Here is a 23,973-nt window from a genome sequence, read left to right as displayed (position 1 = left end):
TTTGTTTTTTTTCCTTTGGTCCGACTCGCATCCATGACAGTCGTTTGCATATATGTAACCTGAAAATGTTCACATTTCGAATTGTACGTTTTCTTTAGCAGAAACGTTGTCTACGCTCCGGATATGAAGACATCTTCAAATTACTCAATCTATTTGCATGAAAGTCATTTTTACAGCAAGTGGAAAAACACACAGAGAACAATGCATTAACACCGAAGAAATGAATAGAGAAGGATTCCTCTTCCTTTATAATTTCACCTTCCAATAGTTCTGCTTAGCTTTAAATACGGATTGTCACCCCTCACTTGTGTGTACTGGAATTTATGAAAATATTTACATTGTTCTTTGACGTTTTCTTGTATTATTTTTTTTTGAATAAAAAAAAGTAGTCCCATGTGCACAAACACTAAATGCTGTAAGATATGAAAATAAACTAGAAAGACCACAAACAAATCAGTGGATTCATAACATTTTGAATTTAAGATACACGCAAATATATGAAAATAAAATGAGATCATTCATATTATTATTATGTTTTGTGTTTTCTTTTCTCACTTTCCATGAAATTAAATCCTGGCAAGGGTGTGATTTTAAATATGACCTAAAAATTCCATATTTAACTGTTAAGACACTTGCTAAAAAGTAACATTTTTAGACTTTAAACCAGCCAGATGAGATCCATCCATCCATCCATTTTCTCCATCTTATCCTGTTAAGGGTCGCGGGGGGGCTGGAGCCTATCCCAGCAGCTACGGGCGAGAGGCGGGGTTCACCCTGGACAGGTCACCAGTCCATCGCAGGACCAACACATAGAGACAGACAACCATTCACACTCACAGTCACACCTACGGTCAATTTAGAGTATCAATCAGCCTCGTCCTCTCTTGATGTCTTTGGACTGTGGGAGGAAGCTGGAGTACCAGAGAGAACCCACGCAGGAACAGGGAGAACATGGAGACTCCACACAGAAAGATCCCGTGCCCGAGCCGGGACTCGAACCCGGAACCTTCTTGCAGTGAGGTGACAGTGCTGACCACTGCACCACCGTGCTGCCACCCAGATGAGGTTTTTTTTTTTTTCTTAAAAAAAAAATACTAAAAGTCATTGATTGCAGCAGGAAAATGCCAACCAATGCAATGCACCCTGCAAGGTGCAAATTCTGTGTACATCAGACCACCAAAAAAAAAATCCTTCATCATACTGTTAGAAAACTCTGCTGTGTTGTTCCATCCACAGAAAAAAACAAGTCATGGCTCCACGAGTCAATTTGGATTTAGACCGCATTTTATCTTCATGCATATTTCTTAAGCTGAAAATTCCACCAAAAAAAAAAAAAAAAATTGCTACTCCCTCGTCAAACCTGTGATTATTACAAACAGTAATTGAGAATATATTTTGATGCACTTTAATAAACTAATCAGCACTAAATTTGATCAAACAAATCAAATCACAATGATTCAGTTAAATATATTAGGAACAGATTGTTTTTAAAGAATCCGTTTCAACTCTGTGAGATACAATAGGCTAATGTCTCCATCCGCAATCGTGGATGATTTCATTAAATGTAATGCCAGTCTTGACTATACAGTAATATCAAAATACATTCTAACAGATTATAACAGCTGGCTGTACTTGTACTTGGATGTCAGAATTTTCTCTCAGCGCTTTGAAAGTCGAACGCTCAGCTGCTTTTTTTTAATGTTTCCCGCGTCTTCGTGAGCGTGTGCGTCAGCTTCACACAGTGTTAGCTTCACCAATACCCACCTGTATATTTGTCTACTTCTTGTGTTTTTGATGTCTGCCATGTGTACTCTCGATCAAAACTATACTCCTAATTCCTGGCTGGCCATTTTTGGCTCATCTTAAGGCGAGCCACAAGTGCTCACCTTTGTTAGTCCCTCCGCATGGCATGTTTTAAACATCAGGGACTTCCTGTAAGAGTTGGCCTGCTTCTGAGACAACACTTCAAAGTGCAGCTCCCACATCTGAGGACTGTTTTATCCTGCTAGAAAAGGAATGCATAATGGACACGGCACCACTGCACTTTTAATGATTCTCATATGAATTAAATATGACAGCCATTTTAACTGGATTACATGAGAAAGTGTTTGTATGTCTCTGTGTGTGCTTATTACCTTGATAAAATATTGAATTTAAGAAAATGCTATGCCCAAAAGTACTGTAAAAAGTTTTTTGTTTTTTTTAAATTGCACTAAAGTAAAAATACAATGCTGGAAAATGACTTTAAGTTTCCCCATGAACATATTATAATAATATATTTTTTTTTAAACTTAAATCCCTGTTTCTTATTATTTCTGATTTTCAGCCAAAACATGCAATGTTCCACTGAATTAGAGAACGTTTAACTGTCTGTCTCCGTTTGTCGTTTCCTGATTATAAATCACAAGTTCACAACAGACGGAACTAGCATAATAATGTGTAATTGATTATGTAACATACAGAGTAGATAGTCTGGTTTATTATATAGATTCATTATGTACAAGTCAAAGTAAATAGACATGTTATATGCTATTAATCACTGTTAATAAAATAGCATTTGTACTTTCCTCTTATATCTCCAATTTAGCAAATAAACATGACATAAACAGTTTAAGTCAACAAAATCACTTTTGAAAGCTGAATGAGTAAAGGAAATGATGGGGGTGTGTGTGTGTGTGGGGGGGGGGGGGGGGGGGCTGCAGTGCGTGCAGCCTGTCCTTGGTCTGTGCAGACGAGATGTAATTAGTTGAAATGGAATAATACAATTTTCGCTGCTAAATCAGTTAGAACACATTCTCTGTGAGGAGTCAAAAGGAGTCTGTTTACAGAAGGCCTGAGAGATTGTAGACCCGCCACACGTGCACAAATCCACATTTACACACACACATGTGCGCACGCACGCACACGTGCACACACTTGCTCTCATGTGTAATGTTCTGCATGTTTGGTATGCTACCTACGGTATATTAGTGAGTGTATTGAGTCTATTGTGCAATTTATACTTCTTACATTAAATGCTGTAAATCAATGGAAGCCAAAATATCCTCACATACGCTACGACAACTGCAACCAGTTGTATACAATTTTGTAGATTTAACTCCCCCTTCCAGACGTGTTTGTAAATGATTTTTTTTTCATTTGCATCTCGTACGGAAAAAAGATTACTTATGCAATTCAGGTGGACTTTGGACTTAAAGTATTATATTAATGATTCAAAGAACAAGCAAAAGAAGTGAGCAGGCAACGTAACACGGGAGCTAATCTTCGGTCAGCTCTGAAACGTATGTTAAAGCCACAGGTGCAAAGCTGCAGGCCAGGACAAAGCACAGGATTGTGGGTAATGTGCTGTGTAACAGTTGTAATTTTGAAAGGGGCATCTCAGCCTTGACCCTCACTGTCCAGTGAGCTAGGACAGGACAGAGCAAGTACTTGGCACCGCTTCTCAGAATGATGTCAGAAAGCTGTGCTGTAGACAAGTTTAATCTCTGGCTTTGGCAGACGGTCAAAAGACGTCCTGGTGGGCTCCAACTACGAAGGTGAGGTCTTATTAAAATTATGCACATGATTGATTGCAAGACAGTCCCAGCTAACCAAGATAAAGGCTTGTCCAGTCTGAGCGAAGGTGCTGAAGACAATAAAGATTTCGCTGTACGATGTAACAATACAGCTCATATCTAATTTCTATTTCTTTTCTCGTCACTGTCAACAAAGTACTTTGCTTTTATGTTCATATAACGACCCCTAACAAGAGAGTTCGCTGGTGACATGTTACATGGTGATGCTGATAAGTGGCAGAAGAAATGACAGGACAACAGCCAAGAAATTTCAGGCAAGAGTAACCTTTTCTCCCTTTTACACGATTTTGTAAATTTGCTGAAATTTTACATGCTCTAAAAAAAAAAAAAAAAAAACTATAGGGAAAACCCCCCGAAACATATCATGGCCCCCTTAAATAATTCAAGACAAGACTGATGATGCCTGTTCCTGCACTCACCAAAATAAAACTCACGCTAGCTTCTTGCGCCACTTTCAGGTCAAAGATGCTAGCTTAGAATTCCAAGTACAGAAGAATACAGGCTGAAAACGGAATGACGAACGCTATTCTCTGTCTTGTCAACATTATTTATTCCAATCGTGTTGTCATAGCGCGGCACTCTGCCAATTCTCAAAATAACTAGTCGGAATGCACCAGCTTCCTATGTTTTACCACTTGTTTTAGAAAAGGCTGCTGCTGCTGCTCGGCGAAATTACACGTGGCTTTAAACTAAGTAGAATGAATTCCAATAAAGTCATAGCGTGAGCCGAGATTGGTTGTTTATGCTTCGCTACCATTAATACGACCCAAAACGGCCACGTGGCTGAGTAGCTCTACTAGCTTACAAGCTGCTCTTTGGCTGATACAGTAGGAACCAAGAAGCCTGTACAGAGAGTGGACTCGCAAGTATCAACAGCGCATATTGTAACTTTTTGCTAAAGGACGTTATGAGGGTTATGTAAACATTAAATCATAATTTGATATCTGATTTGAGATGTGCGTTTACAGCTATGCCAACAGCCATATTCAATCTTTGACTCATTTTTCACTTTGCCAACATTTAGCTCGTGCCTGCGAAGTAAAATTTCAGCACTGCAAAGTTTGTATGTACGTATTAAAATTCTCAACGCTCTTAGGACTTTGTGGCAAATAAGCATTGGTCGAAGTGTAATTTGCTCTATTATGAACTATTTCCATCAGACCTTGGACCAGTGTTTGTATCATTCACGGACTTTGATTAATATTCACCACAAAACAGGATTCTGGCAGCTGAACAGAGTGAAGATCAAAATCAGTAATTTCTCAATGCATCCTCTCTGACCTTTGAAGCTTAACATGGCATCAAAAACTCTTCTTAACTGAATTTGCAAACCACTGTTCAAAAGCTTTTGGTGAGCATATATTGATTACACCCCCCTCCCCCCGTCTTTTAACTTGATTGTAGGAAATTAAATAATGCAATAGCTGTTTAATGAGAACTAAGCAGAAAATTAGATCAACTCTGACCTTACCCGAACTAATATTATATGGTTTGTGCCGCAGACAAAGACCTGTTTGTTTGCTTTTTTCAGCCATCTTTGTACTCCTTGAATGAATAAGCTGCTGTAACGAGGGGAAGAGTGCCAGTGCACATCTTCCCAGCCATGCGAGAGAGGAAGACCCGAAACTAAACAGAGGGGAGTGAGAGGTGAAGGCCTGCGAGTTGGACAAGCGCATAGCTGTGTCACATGCAGGTGGTTCAGTTGTTAAAAAGCCCCGTATTCAATCATGTCATTAGTAGTCTTGACTTCACACCTATAAAAATATATTTGGGACACCTGTTCAACTGCTTGTTCAGGCAAAAACCATCCAATCACACGACAGGAAGTCAGCGCGCACAGGCTCAGAGAAGACCGTCCGGACCGGTTCAGGCTGATTCGGGGGCAACAGTAAGTCGATTCACTGCATCTGAAATACACTGGTTCCTTCTGAGTGACACGAAACGTGAGTGTCGTGATGGATGTTGCAATCAATAATCCATATAATCAAAGGAGCAGCTACACGGATCAGGTTAGTCATGCATCATGTCACTACTTTTCCGCCACTTCTCTATTTTGATGACCTCCGAAGGTTTTCCAGACATGTCAATGAGGAAAAACTCCACAGAACTGCAAAAAAAAACAAACCAAATACAGAATATTTTCTTTTCCCTATTTTTTTCAAATACATCCCTCAAATTGGTGTATATCAGTGATACTGTATTTAGAAATATCAGTACAGTTCATAGAGAGCTGCTGATCACATATAAAAAAAACTACCGGTGACGCAAACAGGAAGAGAAAATCAATGAACTGCATCTGACAAATCCAGCTGGTGTAGGAGGGGGAATTTTAAGGGTTAGAATGAAGGTTTGATCTCACAGCCTATCAGCTAAAACAACTCCGGGCATTTTCTGACAGAGAACTGCTGCTTAATGGACATTTTTTCTTCCTCTGACATTCTCTGCATGTGCTGGAGAAGTGTCGATGTGCGGGGGGTGTGAGGGGCGTGCAGAGCAGCGGAAGGTCCCACTGAGTCCTGCTTCTTTGAGCCAAGAACTTAGAACTGAGCCCAAAAATCCTGAAAATAATAGATCAATCATTTCTACAAAGAAAACAAAATGCTCTCTTTCTTGGTAATTGAATGATAAACCAAAGCCTACGAGTTATATAAGAAGCATTTTGAGAAATTGTGTAAAAATAAGAAATTCAATATGGCTGCCACAAGAATTTAGCAACAGATGAAAAAGAGATGACCTAACGTGGATCTAACTGAAAATGTATTAAATTTCATTTTGTGGACATGAATGGCATGGAGGAGGGGGGGGGGGGTGATTACAGGGATTAATTCTGACTTGGCACGTGTATTTATTCAGTCATGCACACTGATTAGACAACGTATCGATGCAAATGTATCGTGCATTTAAGGACAACAGTTCGCTCAAGCCAGCCTTTGTAGACTTCCTGCTTAGTAAAAGGCAGAGTTGCCCTAAATGGCCTTTACTGCACTATCGCTATGTCATCAAGCCAACTCATTCCAGTATAATTGATACTAATTCGAGAATACCAGCCTCACTCACTCCGATTTTAAGAAGCAGTGAGTTCGAGCATGAATCCAGTGATTATCTTAAAAAGTAACCCGTCAAGGTCAAATATGCACTGCTGAATTACCACCAAATTACCGGTGTGCATGGAAGTAGTTCATTAATTCATGTTGATGTGACTTCCAGAAGTTTCCACTGCTAAGACTGTCATTACGTTTCCTGAGTTTACTGTCGAAAGCATTTGTCCATAAAACTTAAGCGTGTAGACGTAGAAATGTCTGATTAAGAGAGTTAATTGATACTTAGTGCGGTTAAAAGTACTCAACTATGAGGGAGTGTCATACCCTTGACCGGGTGTAGCTGAAACTTCTGTGCATTTTTGTCCTTGCGATGAACGAAATGACAAGAACTTATTTGAGTGAAATCACCGATTCCTGTCCTTCGCTCATGACTTGATGTGGCAAATCTCAAATATTTGTTCTCTTTTTTTTCTTTTTTTTTAACCACGTGTTAGTATTTTTCGGGCCTCTCGCCTCACCCGCAATCAGGAAGGTGACGCTTACTCTCCTGGAGCCCAGTGGGTGCTCTACTGTTATTGAAGTGAAAACACAGCTAAAAGAAGAAGTGTTCGCACATCAAGGTTTGAAATTCCCGTTCAAATAATAACACAAGAACTGCGAGATAAAATCGAAATACTGGATTGTGGTTACATGCGTCCGCAATCACTCACATTATTTTCATTTCATCCTGGAGTCCCAGTGAATGTTTGTGATCAATTTGACAGAGACATTCTCTCAGGGCGTTCCTGAGCTTTTACAATCATGTGCGTTGACAGTGACCTTGACCTTTGACCCGCAGAATCCATTCGGTTCATCCTTGAAATAATTCCCTACTGGCAGACGGACATACCGAAAACATAATGCCACCTCTCTATGGCTTTTGCCAACGCGGAGGTATGAAAATGTACGCCGAACTGAAAATCGTCCACACATATTAACAAAAAGCAATTTGAATGCATTTTAAACTGACACGACCAAGTTACATCTTTTGAATTCAGGTTGAAATATTCCATTGCATATGAGCTGCCCACGACACCTCTTAACCCAGGGGGTGCAATAGCAGGGATAGAAAAAGATGCAAACCCTGAAACCAGTTCCAGTCGAGGTTAGAATAAGAGTATGAAGGACACTTACTCTGGAATTGTAACTGCAATGGAATCTCACTGCTTCCAAATTACTGCTGGCAGGGCGTCTGTTCACATGTCGGGCGAGTGCAGGGCCGCGTCCATAATTTGTTCAAAACATTACATCCACGATTCAATTTAACAAAATATGAACAACAACCCATTCAAAGGAAGAAGATAGTTTTAGTTGTGCTTCGAGAAAGAAAGAGTTTGGTGAGGTTTTTGGTTGTTGTTGTTTTTTTTTGTTTTTTTTTTTTATTCTAAACTATTGCAAATACTGTGTTCTGCCTGATTATGCAGTCAGTCCATAGGGCAAATAAGAGAAACCGTCACAAGGTCATTTCAGTTCAGCTTCTGTCAGTGAGCTTGGCGTTTATCCCCTTTTCGTGCTAACTTGTAAATAACATCGCTCAATTCTGCACTTTGTCTCATGCTCCAAAGTCAAAATGGATGCCAGCTTGTTCTTGACGTGTTGGGTTTCGACACTGCTAGCCTTAAAAATATTTTTAGGGCGGGAGTAAAATTAGTATAGGGAAATGAATGCAACGCTGCTGGTCAAGAGGGAGCTCCTTTTAGCTGCTTTTGTGTGTAAAATCCTCATCTGAAAAATAGAAAGTAAAACAACCGACTAGATAAGTGATTTTATGAGTAAAAACCGGTTTGTACCAATGAATGAAACATGGAAATGATTACTACCTTTGTGCAGTTTTAGTAGAACTGTGCTTGTGCTTTAGCATCCTGGGCTATTTGGCGAAGGCGATGCAGTGCTGCCGTATTTACTGTTTCTTCGCAGCATGACAGTTTGAACCTGCTGCCTGGGTTGGGCCTTTCTGTGTTGCATGGGGGCTCTGGCTTCTTCCACATGCCCCCCCAAAAAAAAAAAAAAAAGATTTTAGGCTGATTGCTGAATTGAGATCTTCTACGCTTAAGTTTCTCACCATTTCAGCCCTCAGTCCAGACTGAATTATTGGTTCTCTCACCCAGAAGGGCCTTGAGAATGTAGAAGTGGCAGTTCGTTTTTTTTTCCAGAAGAATCTATCATTTTTAACGTCAGTTTAACGTCAGTTGCAGCATTCGTCCACCATTTCCTCTTTGCTCTCTCCCCCTTTGCTTTCACACCTTATCCGTCTCAGTGTCTTGTTCTTTATCTGCTTTTCCTCATCTATCTCTCCATCTGTTGTTAAGGTAATGATCTGATGTGCAGGCAGAGAAGGCACCTGTGCGAGGCTAACGTGAGACGACACCAATCTTTTCATCACAATGGGGAGCCCCAGAGACCAAAAGACTCACTTAAAAGGCGTATTTCAGGGTATTAATTGCTTGACATGGCTCACCCAGGTATGGGAAACCTTTTGTATGGCAATTAAATGGACTAGTAGGAGGGGGGGGGGGACTTTGTTCCAGACAGCTATGTGGATGGCTGAAATATTTCAGTGTGTAACAAGCATCAAGGCATTTCGAACCAAATCACGTGTTGTGAGCACACAAAGTTACGGTGAACGAGTCAAACGCCCCTTCTTAGCCTGCGTTTCTTCATGGTTTCTATGCAGGAGTAGGAAAATTTTCATCTGGTGCTTTTGTTTTGTTCCAAAACACCATTTTTGGTCTTTTTGTTTGTTTGGTTTTTGTTGTTGGCTTTGCCAGCTCTTGGTAAAGTTTAATAGGAATGAAAAGACAGAAGAAGAACAAGACATACAACCTAACAAAGTGACAAAAAGGTGAATCCTCACTACACACATGCGAAAACACAAAATTTGTATAAAATTCGACATACATGAGAACAACTTTAGAGAGACATGCCAGCTGAACTTGATGCCAGTATGTTGCACGATCACAAAATCTCTATTTTTGTAGCTCTATGACTCAAAGTAAAATTACTTTTTTTTTTTAAAAAATGACATTCATTTTCTATTTTTTTTTCCAACGTTGTAATCATAAGAGCTCTTTTTCAAGAGGCTGTCATGTGTAATTTTACCATGAACTGAGGGAATTTCACAAATGCTATCCCAAAAAAAACAAACGGAATTAAAATGATACATGGTGGCGTTTTTGGTTGCGCGGTTGGAAATTTTTCAATCGCTTTCATAAATGTTGTGATGTTCAATGAAGTTGCACTCACCATAGAGGCGAATGCTTGCGATGTGTTTTTTGTGTTTCTTACGTCATCAGTATCCACGCCTCCTCTTTAATCCTATGTCTTTAATCGTGCTCAAATTTAAAAAAAAAAAAAAAAAAAAGCCCTACAGTGCTTTTCTATGGTTCTGTTTCGTCTGACATTATCATTCCGACGGAGACTTCAGAGCTGAATCATTTTACTGCCCCTCTGACTCTGATTGTGTCTAATTCCATTTGAATTCACATTATTCAGCGCTAAATTTGACCCGGGTGGCTCTTTTGTTTTTACACGAAACAGCGATATGAAACAAGGCCTCTTTATCCGCAATATTTGAAACACGCACATGATGCGTACTTACAGTTTGAAATTTTGATTTGGAGAAATGGAAACATGGTTGAACATGTGCAAAATCTGACAGTGAATGGATTGCTACATGTCACGCAGCACGTCCTACAAATTTTTGTTGCGATCATCTGCATTGTTGATTCTTTTCCTTGTTTTTTTTCGCGACTCCAAAACTCATGCAGCAGAAAGCATAAAGGAAAAGGTGCGTCGGTTTTACTCACCTGTCCGTACCAGTTATATTCCAGCATTGTTGCAACACTTGTAGCATTCACAGAAACACACAATGAAAGCTCAACTTGTAATCTCGTGCACAGCAAAAAGAAAAAAAAAAAAACCATCAACCCTGCTCTCTTCTTACAACTACACAACTCGTAGTTTTCCCTGCGTGGAATTGATGTCATCAGGACTTTGGGGGCCAGGCAAAAAGCTAAGCGCACACACACACACACACACACATTTTTAATCCACATGGACTGGCAAGCATACACACACTCCCCTCACACACACCCCTGTTGAATTTTGGCACTCCCAGGGCTTATAACCTGTTGATAATGAACCTGAACCCATTATTTTGAGTCAATGAATTGAAAGAAATAGGGCAAAGAATGAAAGCCACAGGGCCAATTAACAGCATTCTTTGATGTATTACCCTCGCTCACCGCTCAACCAGACCGCTTTGCGCCTTTTGTCTTTATCCCCTCTGTTATTCATTAATTATTCTGAGCGGGGTCAGAGTTCAGGAGGCTGATTGTGCAGACCATCTCTCTTTGAGGATGGCAAAAGATTCGCCCAACACTGACACTCCCCCTGACTGTGCCCAGCCACCTTGAATTACGGCAATTATTCAAATTCTTTGATTTTTTTTTTTTCTTCCATCTACTCAGTTCCATCATTCAGTCTCCATCACTGGAACACCCCTCCAACCAACCACCCCCCCCCCCACACACACACACACACACGATCTTGAGTGCTGAGTAGATTCAGGACAGTCAAGACCCTCTCGGGTTAAGGCATATAGCTGCTCCCTCTCTGCCCTTCGCAGACCCCATCCTCATTCTATCAGTTATGCACATCCGTGTTTTAATGAGGCTATGAAAACACTGTAGTAGCTTTGTTCCCACCATTTAGACTCATCATTACTTTTTAAACTCTTGAATGGTTTTAAGAACAGCTGATGTTCTTCGTCATACACGGGCTGCAAACCTGTACCTCTCACAGGAACTATGAGAACAGAACTGGATGATCATTTGGTCTTGACATGAAGTGAATTTTAGCTCCCAAGGAGAAATCCACGTTTGAATAGAATTGGTCAGTTTTCCGGAGAATTAATGAGGTTTCTGTTATTCAACTGCCGTGAAACAGGAAGCAACTGACGGTGAAACAGCCGTCACACGAAGACGTCAACATAAATGCGGACGGCTCATTTCAGAACAAGGATTCACAAGAGCTTCAGAATGTTGCAGCGGTTTTAAATGGTGGTTCTGTGACTTGTGTGTCAAATCTCCAAGTGCGGTTTTCGAACATTATCATGAAGATTGTCATGAAATGTTGAAATCCAGGGGTGGTTGTGAACCAGCGGTCTGAATGGAGCCTAAAAAAGAAAGGAAAACGAAGGAACCGCGTTGTGGCCCAAGAAAAACAAAACCTCACAAATTATGGTGAAAATTCTCCTCCCCTTCTTTTATTCATTTTTTTTTTCACATTTTCATTAATAATCTAAGGGAAAATCATATGGACCTCATCAAATTCAGGTATATTCACAAATACTTATACAAAAACGACACTCTTACTACAAAAACTTATTGACGGTAGTACAAACTATAATCTGTAGGGGTTTTGTGAATCCTCACAAACGTTTAAAAATGAGCTGCAGGCCTGGAAAAGGTTGTTTTTTTTTTTCTTTCTTTCTTTTTTCAGAAATACACCTCTTTTTTAAAGCATTCATCCACAAACCAAGTTTCTGAAGTTCCCATAACTGCTGAGAAGAGTTTGTGCCTCCGAATTTTTCACAGTCTGAGCCAGTTTTAACGGACCATTGGAAACGCATTACTGAGTTTAGGGTAAAGATGAAGTACTGTGAGGTACATTCCTGTTCCTACTTTTTCACAAAATAAGTGGGTGGATGCAGCTTATATTACATTTAGAATTTAGTATTCTGTTATATATTTCTATTTCGGTGTCATCTTGAGACATTTACACAGGATGTCATAAAACAAAGGAAATGCAGTTCTGCCATCGATATCAGTCGAAACAGTTGGATGTAATCAGATTAGAACATTTCTATGAAGTCAGTTGCTCTTTAACAGGGTTAGGAGACTAGATGGCATGTAATAGTTTAATTATCTGTCAAGCAGATTATGATTCCCTTCATCATGAATTTTTTTTTGTTTTTGTTTGACCTTCTCTTGAAGCATCAACTCTCCAACATCTTGTGTCGTGTTCTGCATACCAGGTCTGTCTGATAAAGGACCTTTTCCCACCTCCTCTGGGTTATCATGGACTGGTACATTTACATGATGAAGTTTAAAAAACTAAAAAAAAAACTAAAAAAAAAAACTGATTAATTATGTTAATCCGAATATTAAATGTGTGTAATTTATGTAAGCAAGTTAGTCAATCTGAAATGTAAGCTAACGTACCTCTGCCGTTGGGGATCGATTAACTCTGGCGTGGATATGCATTAATCAGCTCCAAATGTTCTGTCTGTCACTCGTGGTTGACAGTCCATACAGCAACTTGAAACATTTGCGTGGAGTTGAAAGATGATGAAAATGGGCAGATTGTTTCAAAAGAAGCGAGTTTACTTTCTGTCACCGGGTTCCAACCACCAAAGCAGCCGCGGCCATTTTCCGACCCCACATTTCGGCCGAGGCGTTCTGTCTCTTTTGCACCCAACAAGTGCTGTTTGAGTGGATGAAACTGAAACCTCCTCAGATATGATTGGACAAAGCTACTCAAGACTTTCTCTCCCTTGCCTGAAGATTCTGTATTTACATAACGTCTTTTATAGAGATTAATTTTGACTGAACTGCTCAATGTTGTGTCCTCCAAGGCGAGAGTAGCTGTTAGTCTCTGCGTTGCCTGTTTGACCTTCAAGTAGGAAGGGCATGTAAGAAGTCTGTGACCCTCTACCATCCTTTTGTCTCTGTAATCCTTTGGATGGGTTTTCTTCAAAGGGAATCCTATGTACCACCTCTGGGCAGCTCTGAAAGGTTACATCCCCAGGCCACGTCTGTGTCACTGACGCCACTAGCTAAACACTGTGTCCCACTCTGACCTCCTTCATTTAGTGTGTGTGAAGCTTTGCCTATCACAGCTGCTCATCTTTTCTATCAGCAGGGAACAAAGCGAGAGACATGTTAAAAAAGGGGGTGCTGATAAAATCATGTAGTTGTCAAAAGCCAAAAACAAGAAAGAGTCACTGGGGTGACACGCTTTCTGATTGTTGAAACACATCGCCTGGTGTTTCCCACATCTTTCTTGCTTAAGGACAGATCCCTGTTGATCGTATCTCGTGGTTGCTTTCTTCCCAGGAAGTTTTTGATGGAAGTACTATGCTGTGATCGCTATCTGTAAACCAACTGAGACGAAGTTCTTTGTAGCGTCTAAGAGGTGTTGAAGAAATTAATTTTTTTACGTCTTATGTGTACATTAGAGCCCATTTTTGTATTTCTAAATTATAGTCCTTGTTCAAAAAAATAAAGATTTAATTGAGCAAAAAAAAAAACAAAACACATTACCCTTGTTTGCTTGTTACTTAATTTGCTGGCATTCAGATAACCGTTTTGAATGAATGAACGCTTTTAAACCACATCATTATTTCAATTTCCTGATGTTTTATTCAGTGAGTGTACTATGATGCAACTAGTTACACACACACACACACACACAAATACGTAAATGTAAGCAGCACACGCGACTGCAATTTGCCCCTAATTTTTTTATGATTGGAGTATAATTTCTCACCATTTCATCACAGTTTATGACACGTGGAACATAAACACACACAAACACACTAGGGGTTCCCGAATACCAATTATGTTGCCCCCCCCACCCCCAGCTTATCTGGCCTCCAGGGAGACCTCCAGCCTACTCCCTCCCTCCTCCTCAACACAGATCCCTAAACCCAGCAGGAAACCCTCTACTGGTCCCAACACACAGTCCCTGGCTACTCACTCCCTCATCCAGTGTCCACTTCCCCAGCCACACACACAAACACGACTACTCTCTACACATTGTACCTTTTTTTTGCCCCCTTTTGAATCCTATTAGTGTGTGAACATAGTTTAACTGAAAAAGACTGTCGACTTCACTCAATTAGGCCTAATAGGATTAGGTTGCGGGTATGGTCCTGGGGGTTTAAATAGGAATGGAATTTTTGCAGACACCTGTTCCATCCATTGCATTAATCTTATCAGGGCTATGGAGTATGCAGGGGCCCCCGGTGATGCCCAGGGTTGAATGGTTGGACGTATGGCTGGATCTCCACTCTGATGGCATCAGAAGTGTATGTTGGGGTGAACAAGGGTAAACCACAAAGTAAAAGAAATTTAGAAGTTTTTCGGTTCTATTGCGTTGTCAATTTTCTTGATAAAACATGAGAAAGACTTGGGGAAAAAAAAAGAAAAGATGCAGTGCAACATATTGGCAAATGACGAGGGTTTTCTAAAAGCAGTGAAAGAATTCCACGAAAATCTTTATTTGGCCACTTCTGTGGCGCGTAGAAACATGAAACCAAAAAGCATCTTTGGTTTCTAGGAAGTTGCCTTTGCAATAGACTATAATAATCATTAAAATGACAAATGACATGCGTTGCATCAAGTCTAAATGGGGTAAAGTATGACAGTGTACAATCCTACATGACAGCAATAAACTCAAAGGAATGAAGTGGGGATTTTATGCTTTCAAAATGGTCTGGTACAACTAAATGGCTAACTAACCGAAAGAGAAATTCTGCTCTGTGATTCAATGAAGTTGTTACCATTTAAACCTTCGAAACGAAGTACAAGAAAACCTATGAAATATGAAATACCTGCAAGATTTTGGGTGCCACGGAGAAAAAACAAACAAACCTCCATATCGGTGACATTCAGGATAGTGGTGATGAAGCTTTGGGGAAAGAAAATGCGAACGTGAAGAGATCGTACTGGATAAGAAAAGGGGTGGAAAGCAGAGGGCATGATGACGTCCACAGATAATTAGTAGTCGGCATTGTTTTTTAATACACAGAGAACAAAGGGCTTTTACCATGGCACTGATTGCTTTACTGCTTGATCTTATCCACGCACAACACTAGAACACTTATCCCACCAGTTACATGTCAGATATAGATAACATCTGGCATGTAATCTCAGGTCTTTAATCATCTTATAAATCTTCAGTAATGTGATTCTGCATAAGGACGGATGCTTTTTTTTTAATTCACCTGTCAGTTTTATGATTTTTCAGGTTAATTTACAGTGGACAAAAACGCCCAATGATCCATTTACTTTTCTTTTTTTTTTTTTTACAATTGACACTTGTTTTGTAAGATCCCATCCATCGTCATCTTCCGTTTATTCCTACACATTAAGGGTCGCGGGGGGGCTGGAGCCTATCCCAGCGTCAACGGGCGAGAGGCGGGGTTCACCCTGGACAGGTCGCCAGTCCATCGCAGGGCCAACACATAGAGACAGACAACCATTCACACTCACAGCCACACCTACGGTCAATTTAGAGTATCAATCAGCCTCGTCCCCTCTTGATGTCTTTGGACTGTGGGAGGAAGCTGGAGTACCAGAGAGAACCCACGCAGGAACAGGGAGAACATGCAGACTCCACACAGAAAGATCCCGTGCCCAAGCCGGGACTCGAACCCAGAACCTTCTTGCTGTGAGGCCACAGTGCTGACCACTGCACCACCGTGCAGCCTTTGTTTTGCAAGATAATACCTAAATTAAAATATTTTACTGTCAAATTTCAGGATTTCATTTTCTCAAAAAGCTTTTTTTTTTTTTTCCTTTGAGCCTCAAGTCTTTGCCTAAGTACCACTTACGGACTCCAAACTGTCTCATAACCCCAAGGTTTTAACAGACAGGTTTTTATATATCGGTCATCGCTCGATTTACGTTTTCATTTCATTCAAAAAAAACTGGCAAAAAAGATTGTTTTTGAATAGTTATTTGTATTATTTTGTGACGTGTGGGTTGGAAAAAGAGGTAGCGGTAAAAATCCGACGCGTCAGCGACACGAAATAAGATTTATTGGAGTTTGTCGCATTTGCAAAATTTTCAGAAACCATTTTATACGGAAATAAAATATTTTGTCGAAATATCTAAACGTTAACCCCGCTCACCTGCAGTATCTCACCGTAGAACACCAATTTATTGAGGGTTGATTCGTGAAGAGTTATGTTCGAACTCGCTCGGTTATGTTGTAACTCAATCTGTTGATCTGAATCATGTCAAGTCGCTCTAACATGGACGCAGGTGTAATCTACTTTCCGATCTCAATTTGGAAAACTCAATTACGAGGCCCCAGACATGCTCCTTCTGTAAAGGCCTGAATAGTTGGTACAGTTACGTTGCTCATGAGTTGCTGAACAGATCCAGCTATCAGGCAGTACCTCCATTAGCTGTATCTACGACGACCGTGAAAGACGAAGTTGGATTAAAAAAAAGAATAAGAATAAAATCTTGTTGTGCTGTAGATTATGTTCAGCGAAAAAGCTCTTGCTGAACAGAGAATGTACCAACACGGAGGGAACTGAAAACAAAAACACAAAAAAAAAACACGCAGGAAAAAGTTTAACCTGGGTCAAATTTGTTGATATGCAGAACGCATCATCCTGCCAAGCGCTGCTTCAGCCAGAGAGTTCAAACGCACGTTCCTGGTTGGTTACGAAGATGAGCATCACATTTCTAGTGGCATGATGATGAATAGCTGTGACAGCCTGAAACAAACTGAAAATTCAAACATTTTCTACTCCAACCAGCCTTCCTGAACCTCAGTCTCGGTGGTTGTTGAAACAATAGAGTTCCACAGGGATGACGTCGCGTCATCAATTTGAGTTTGAGATTTAGACGTCTTGCTCGGTACGATGGTCCTCGCGAATGAACGCCACCATTCCGATTGTTTGAATGCAGCCGTTACAAATGTTAGAAACGCGTGACCTCATCGTCAACACAACGTCGCGCTTCTTAACGTGGTTCGTGTCCAACGACAACCTCTGTCGTCTCGCCTATCCGCGTATTAGCAACAGCCTTCTTTTTTAAAGACACTGAAAAAGCTCCAAATCCGTGAGCGTGGTATTTACTGACATATTTTGTGTCACAGACAAAAAACACTGAACGTCCCTAAGCTCGTATTAACCACACATCAGGTATTGAAATAGAAGAAAATGTAAGCTTTCAGGCGAGGAAACCGGACGTTCAACAAAGCGAACTGATTCCTGTGTTTTTTGGGCTCGCTCTTGCACCTCTCTTTACATACGCCTTTACGTGAATTGGTCAGACCTTCCATTTGCATTAATGTTAAGCAATATCATAACCAAATGTTTGAACAGCCCCAACAAGGGTCATCAAACATGCTTAGCGCTAACTTGGAGGAATCATTAAACAGAAGGGAATATCTTGTAATTTCATAGTATTACTTGCATGAGCAGATAGACGGTTTAAAGCATTGTCCGTCCTCTTTGTGACTAACTACCATTCTTCCCAGGGGTGTCATACCAAGTCTCATACCAACACCTCACAATATCTTTCCCGGAGGTCTCTCCATGTCTCTGGACATTGTGAATAGCTATCTTGGTGGCCTTGTAGCCCCCCTCTGCCCCACCTTGAGGGATTATGATATGTTTTATCCAGAAGTGGGCTGTGTTTTTGTTCTGTGTGTCAATTACTGAGACAGTCTAATGCTTGATCTCTGCAGTTGTAAGAGATGAACAGTTTAGAAAAGGTCAATTTGTGAACTGGAGTAGCGGTAATCTGTGTGTATGTTGTAAAAATGGAGATATAACCGGCAGGAGACACTAAAGAATTGAACATGAAGCATGTAAAGGGCTATTCTGGTTAATCCTATTAGTGTCTTTGATAACCCCTTCATACCTTTTGGGGAAAGACTGCCGTGGAAAAGGAGAGCTATTTTTTCCGCTAATCGTGAAAAGAATTTTTCTAAATCGAGCCGCTGTTGTGAAAGTATCACAACGTCAATCGAAAAAATAACATCTGGAAGAACTCGCCCGCTCTCTTTTATTGAGGCGTGAATTACATAATGTGAGTTGCAGAGCAACACGCACAGTTGTCTTTAACGATGCGGTTATTGTCATGCTTTACAGCCAAAGTACAAAATGTGTTCTCACAATGTTTCTGTTCATCTACAACAGGGTTTCACCCGAGGGTTGCAAATGGGGGGGGGGGGTGTCATATGATGATTTATAGTTTTTGGGGGGGTAAATATTGGCATCATTTCTGGTGAGATTAAATTGCACCACATCAGTAACGTCTGTCCAGTGGAACCCTTTGGATACTACGGAAAGCTGCAGGTTATCTGGGTTTCCCTTCCTTGTTCCTCTGTTTGAGCTTCTGGAATAAGTTTGGTACCTCTGCATTCAAACTAAAGACATGTAGCCGGTCTTGGAAAAGAACGAATCGCCATCAGCGTGTACAAGCATGTTGATAATTTGGTTGCATTTCAAGACAGCTCCCCCGAGGAGGGTAACTACGATTAACTAGAAGTTATTCCTGTCGGGGCTAGTTCACCCAAAATTGAAAATTCAGTCATTGTCCTCTCAAATTCATGCTAATGGAAGGTTCAAGGTTGGGTTTTGTTAAGGCATTGCATTTTTTATGCACTTTTTTTCATCATTTCTTAGTTGTATGGAAGATTATTACAGCGCCTTCCTGTGAAATTCCTGTAGTGTTTTGGACTACAAAAAAAAAAAAAAACATCAGTTGACTTTCTGTCCATCTCTTTTAGGGGAACTGTCCCTTTAAGTAAAAACGAAACATCACCCTCATCATAAATGGAAATGATCCAATTCATCACATCTTGTGGACGGTATTATTTAAACAGCGTATTCCTTTACATGTTGTGGATCTAGCAAGCCTAAATACATGGCATATGATAAGAGAGTAAATCAAGTTGTCTCCTTTACATGTGTTAAGGTTTTATGCCAACAACTTAAGACCGTTGCACTCGTTAGCGGTGTAATATACTTTTCTTTTTATAGAGGTGAGCCAAAGAACAGTGAGATTGTTGTGCCTTTTGGGATCCTTGCTTCAGGTCACATAGTAAATACAATTTAAATCCAAGGCTTCGTTTAATGAGTTCATTTAATTTACAGTATGCTGTGTATGTCAGACAGATGTTTGAGCTGGAAGAGAGAGAGAGAGAGAGAGAGAGAGAGAGAGACGCAAAACCCAACGAAGTCTCTAAAACATGTCCCAAAACTAGTATATGTGATTTAATAAAGTGCAATTTTACACAAATCTATTTAATAATATGCGTTGATCTAACCCATCACTCTCTATCTGAATGACAGAAGATACTGTAAACTGTGTTTTCAGTCACAGACATTGTGAGTGAACTAGACAACCTTACTTTAGGGTCTCCAAGTACAGTTTGAAGTACTCAAATCAAAGCTGTAACATTTCTTGTTCTCTTCTGTGTCATTTTTTATGAAATATGTTTAATTATTTCAAGTATTTTTAACAGCCGATCTTATGTATTGGGAATAGTTGACATGGCAGCAGATTTGTCCCGTGAGGGAATTTGAGCAAGACATCAAACTGAACCTTGAGAGTTGCTGGTGATGGCGTGTGTGTGTTTTTCATGACATGTTTAATGTAACCAGCAACACATTCTTCATCTAACTACCTCTACACAGAGCCCCCTGTCTGTCTCTGTCACTCTATTCATGAAGGTGGGCTGGCAAAGAGTGGTCCAGCCAGCTCAGGCTCTCAGCCAACCCAGGTGGGTGGTCCAAACCGATCCCCGCCACTCTCCCAGGCTTTGGCCTGTGAGTGTCCCCACTGCCCTGACACCCTCGCGCACCATCTCACGCATTCCTCCATATTTCTTCTTTTTTACTTTAACACACAAATCTTCTTTTTTTTTTTTTTTTTTTAAATACTTTATGCCTCACCATGTCTGGACTATTGACATTTTCCTCTCCTTTTAACTTTTGGCAGGTTGGCATTTGTTCTCCCTTTTGTCCTTTAACATCCAAATTTTTTTTTTTCAGATCACCTCCTTCAGTTTTATGCCTTTAGTAACTAGCTCATCTTTATAAGTTCTATACAGCTCAAGTCCTTTCGTGTCCCCCAGATGTATCGTGCAAAAGCGTTCCTGTCCAGCATCTCAGTCACTGTTTGTCATCTGGCAACATTTTGAATATCTAATGGTTCATGCCGCATTTCGCACGTCGTTCCTTCTGCCTGCTTCGAAGCTTTGTATTGTCACTTCGACTTTTCACGTCCATAAGATCTGTCCCGTTTTCGTTAGCGTATCTCAGGAACGCCTTGAGGAAAATTCTTCATTGAATTCAAAAATCCTCTGGGACTTAAAGATAAAGTGAGGAGATTTTGGTGTTCACAGCGGCAGGAAACCGCAATGCGGTATTTGCGTTTTTGTTTTGTTTTTTTTTGTCATGCAACTGAGTTGTGTTTGCACATATAAAACTTCATGATTGGAATTAAAAGAAACCGCACGCTTTGATTGTCACAGTAGCCAGCTTCACACCAAGATTCTGCAACATTGCTGAAGAATTTAACCCTTTTGTGCAACTGGGATGAACAGAGTTAGCATTTTGAATAAGCTGTTTCACTTATTTAGACACTGATTAAGCACTGTTATACCACCGCTGCTAGCTGGGAGGAACAATCTGCCCCCACAACTCCATCTCTGTACACTTTTACAAAGACGGCAGGATGTAGCAACTGAGTAACATCCCCATCTTGGAGAGTCTGTGTAAATGGGGCTACTGTTCGCGAACTGGCCAGCTAAATATGTGGAAATGTTTCTCATGGATCCATTCATCTCCCGACGACACACTGAATTTGTGTATACTCCCACCGTGACTCACAAGCTCTGCCATGGATATTAAACTATAAACCTTAAGTCGTCGTGGGTATAAACACATTTACTTTCGGCGTTGTACTTGACAGCAATTTCCCAACATGCCAGGCTGAGTTTTGGAATTTACTGCTGGCCTGATGCCACATAATTATGTTACATACCTGAAGCAATTGATTTCATCTTTCCACTGAGATTCTGATGAGCATGTCAAGCTAAATATACATTTGTAATAATCAGAAAACAGCATGAACCTCATGGAAATGCATGAAAGTTCATATGTCTCATAATTTCTCTTTTAAATGCCATAAGAAAAAATGTTTTCAATTCATTCTTACCTGAACATATCTGGTCATTTATAATTAGAACGTGTATTTTTTTGGGGGGGATAAACTGAATAGCAAATACGTGGAATATGATACTCTCAAAAATTCAAGGAGCGATATAAAATATGCGGTATCATTGGATTCAAAACAACTTCCATTTTGATAGCATGTGCTTTGATCCAGGGTAAGTCATATATTTAGCATGGTGATAAATGTTAAACTTTTTGGTTTATGCACGGGGTGTTTTGTTTTTTTGTTTTGCTTTTTGCATTTTTGAAAAAAATTGTCTACCAATAAAGGCGTGATGAATGTGAGAGATAAACGGTTTGGATTTTGTCATGCATTGTCACGTGCCTAGATAGTTTTCACAGCAAATTTTGTGTCTGACAGAAATGATTCTGCGGGGCTAAGTGTTCTAAGAATAGCTAATGAGTTAAGGGTATTACTGAAGTCGCTAAGGTAATGTCAGGCTTAACTGCATCCAGGAGACAGTCTTCCAATGCTTGTTTTTATTTGGAGATAGATTCTACCCTCCTCTACACCTCAACCCCTTCACTTGGACCCACCAAACCTCTCCTCTCCTTGGCTACTGAGGCTTGTACCTTGAGGCAGCTACCAGCTCCCATGCATTTGCATAGGCACACAAATACGTAATCCACCAGAACTTTACCACATGAAAGGCCTCCTACAGACGTGGAAAACATACTGCAACAATGCTTTGATGTCTTTCCGTCATCCACCTAATGTAGGGATGTTTTCTGTTCCTCCTCCTTTAAAAGTCTGATTCATATCTTCCTCCTAGAAATTCCCTCAACGCAACCACAACTGGCCTGGGAGGTTGTTTTTCTTTTCTTTTTTTTCCTCGTCTTTTCACTACAACCCCATGTATCACAAACATCCAAAATTCAGTCAACTCACTTTTGCATCAAAGCAAAGCCGGAAAAAAGATACGACTTTTTTTTTTTCTTTTTTTTTTTCCCCCGAAAATCCCGAATGAAGCCTGCAATCTTTGCGTAATACAGTAAATCGACGCAGCACCCATACAGTAATTGCACTTGCCAGTTACGGCTCGGTGATCTGTCAGCACATTGTGTGGGGTTTTTTAGTTGCTCGGACAATGATGCTACAATCCCCAGACACAGAATTCCAACCAAATGACCCCGAAAACACAGGGTTCATTCAGATGGTTACTGAGGTGTTTCAACAACAGCTACGCAGTCACAATCCGGCTGGCTGGAATCAGCAGTTATACACATACTACAAGCACGCGAACGCATCAACCAATAGGTATATTTGACCGATGTAAATCACATAAGAATGCTACGTATTTGATGTTCTTAACCTTTTTAAGGACCTCTAAACTAAAGTGATGAATAGACAACAATGTCTCATTGATGTTGATTACATACAGCAAGCAGGAGGTGATTCACCAGAGGAGGCCTGCTGGGTTTATTACCTGGTTTGGGTTTTATATTCATGACAGATGATGTATCAGTTGGAGCTTTGCAATTTTAAATGTGACAACATGTTTTTTATCTTGACAATGCAGCAATTATATCCCCGTGGTGATAATAGGCTATGAAGAAAGGTGTGTGCTTTAGGAAAAGTCACGGTGAGGGCGGCCCTTTTGAAGTGGTGATGGTAATTGATGTAGTTGTGGGGATGAATCGGTCAGTTGGCGTCGCTGTACGTTGCTGAAAGGCTGCGTCCGAGCAGTCGAATCTCAATGCGTCTTAGGGTGTATTTACACTGGTGTGTAGAGTTTTCCACTCGGGATTGGATCACTCATGACACGTGTAGATGCGGGTTGTAACAGAGCCTCTAAAGTAGAACAATTTCACCATGACAGGATATTGTGTCTACTTACCTTCCATGATTTTTCGGACTGGCACCAAACAGAGTTTTGCCGTCTGGTGTAGGCTGCAGCATATGGACACTGAGTCTGGGAACGATGGGTGGTGCCCCTGGGCCATGATGGGTAGGACTGAGGCCAGCTATGCGGAAGTGGTCCAGAGTCCCAAAAATATTGTCTGTCATCCGTCTGACGAAGCCCCCACTGGCTGTCTGGTCCAGAGAATGATTGGAACATTTTTGTGAACCCAAAAGCGGATCTGAGCAAACAAAAAGGAGACAGCTGTTAGTCAGTAAATTAAACAATTGTTTTATTAAACTACTCATACTCTCTGGAGCCATGCGTCCATGCTGTACATATTCAACATCAATGCATACCCAAAGATGCACAGTAACTATATTGACTTTACATTAGCTATGCTATAATTTATTAACCGTTAGCCTGGGAGCCTCTCTGTCTGCAATGAAATTTCTGGCAGCCAAAGTTTCCTTTAAGCTATTTCA

The 23,973-nt window shown here is 40.5% G+C and overlaps 1 protein-coding gene and 1 long non-coding RNA gene across 2 annotated transcripts in view; one reads left to right on the top strand and one right to left on the bottom strand.

Annotated features, from left to right (window-relative positions):
* tfec (transcription factor EC) overlaps nucleotides 1–23,973 on the bottom strand; it is a 47,402-nt gene that overhangs the window by 14,413 nt on the left and 9,016 nt on the right. The window contains exon 2 of the mRNA XM_086202480.1: nucleotides 23,486–23,729. Within this exon, the coding sequence (XP_086058606.1) occupies nucleotides 23,486–23,707 (222 nt within the window). The 5' untranslated portion in view covers nucleotides 23,708–23,729. The remainder of the gene's footprint in view (nucleotides 1–23,485; nucleotides 23,730–23,973) is intronic.
* The window catches only part of LOC147262948 (uncharacterized), a 38,106-nt gene that overhangs the window by 13,464 nt on the left and 669 nt on the right, over nucleotides 1–23,973 (top strand). The gene's annotated exons all lie outside the window — the stretch shown is intronic.

This window comes from Aulostomus chinensis, chromosome 4 (genome assembly GCF_037954235.1).
Source record: "Aulostomus chinensis isolate RoL2024-O1b breed Wild chromosome 4, RoL_Achi_v1.0, whole genome shotgun sequence".
NCBI classification, from domain to species: Eukaryota; Metazoa; Chordata; class Actinopteri; order Syngnathiformes; family Aulostomidae; genus Aulostomus; species Aulostomus chinensis.
This window is presented reverse-complemented; position numbering and strand designations above follow the sequence as displayed.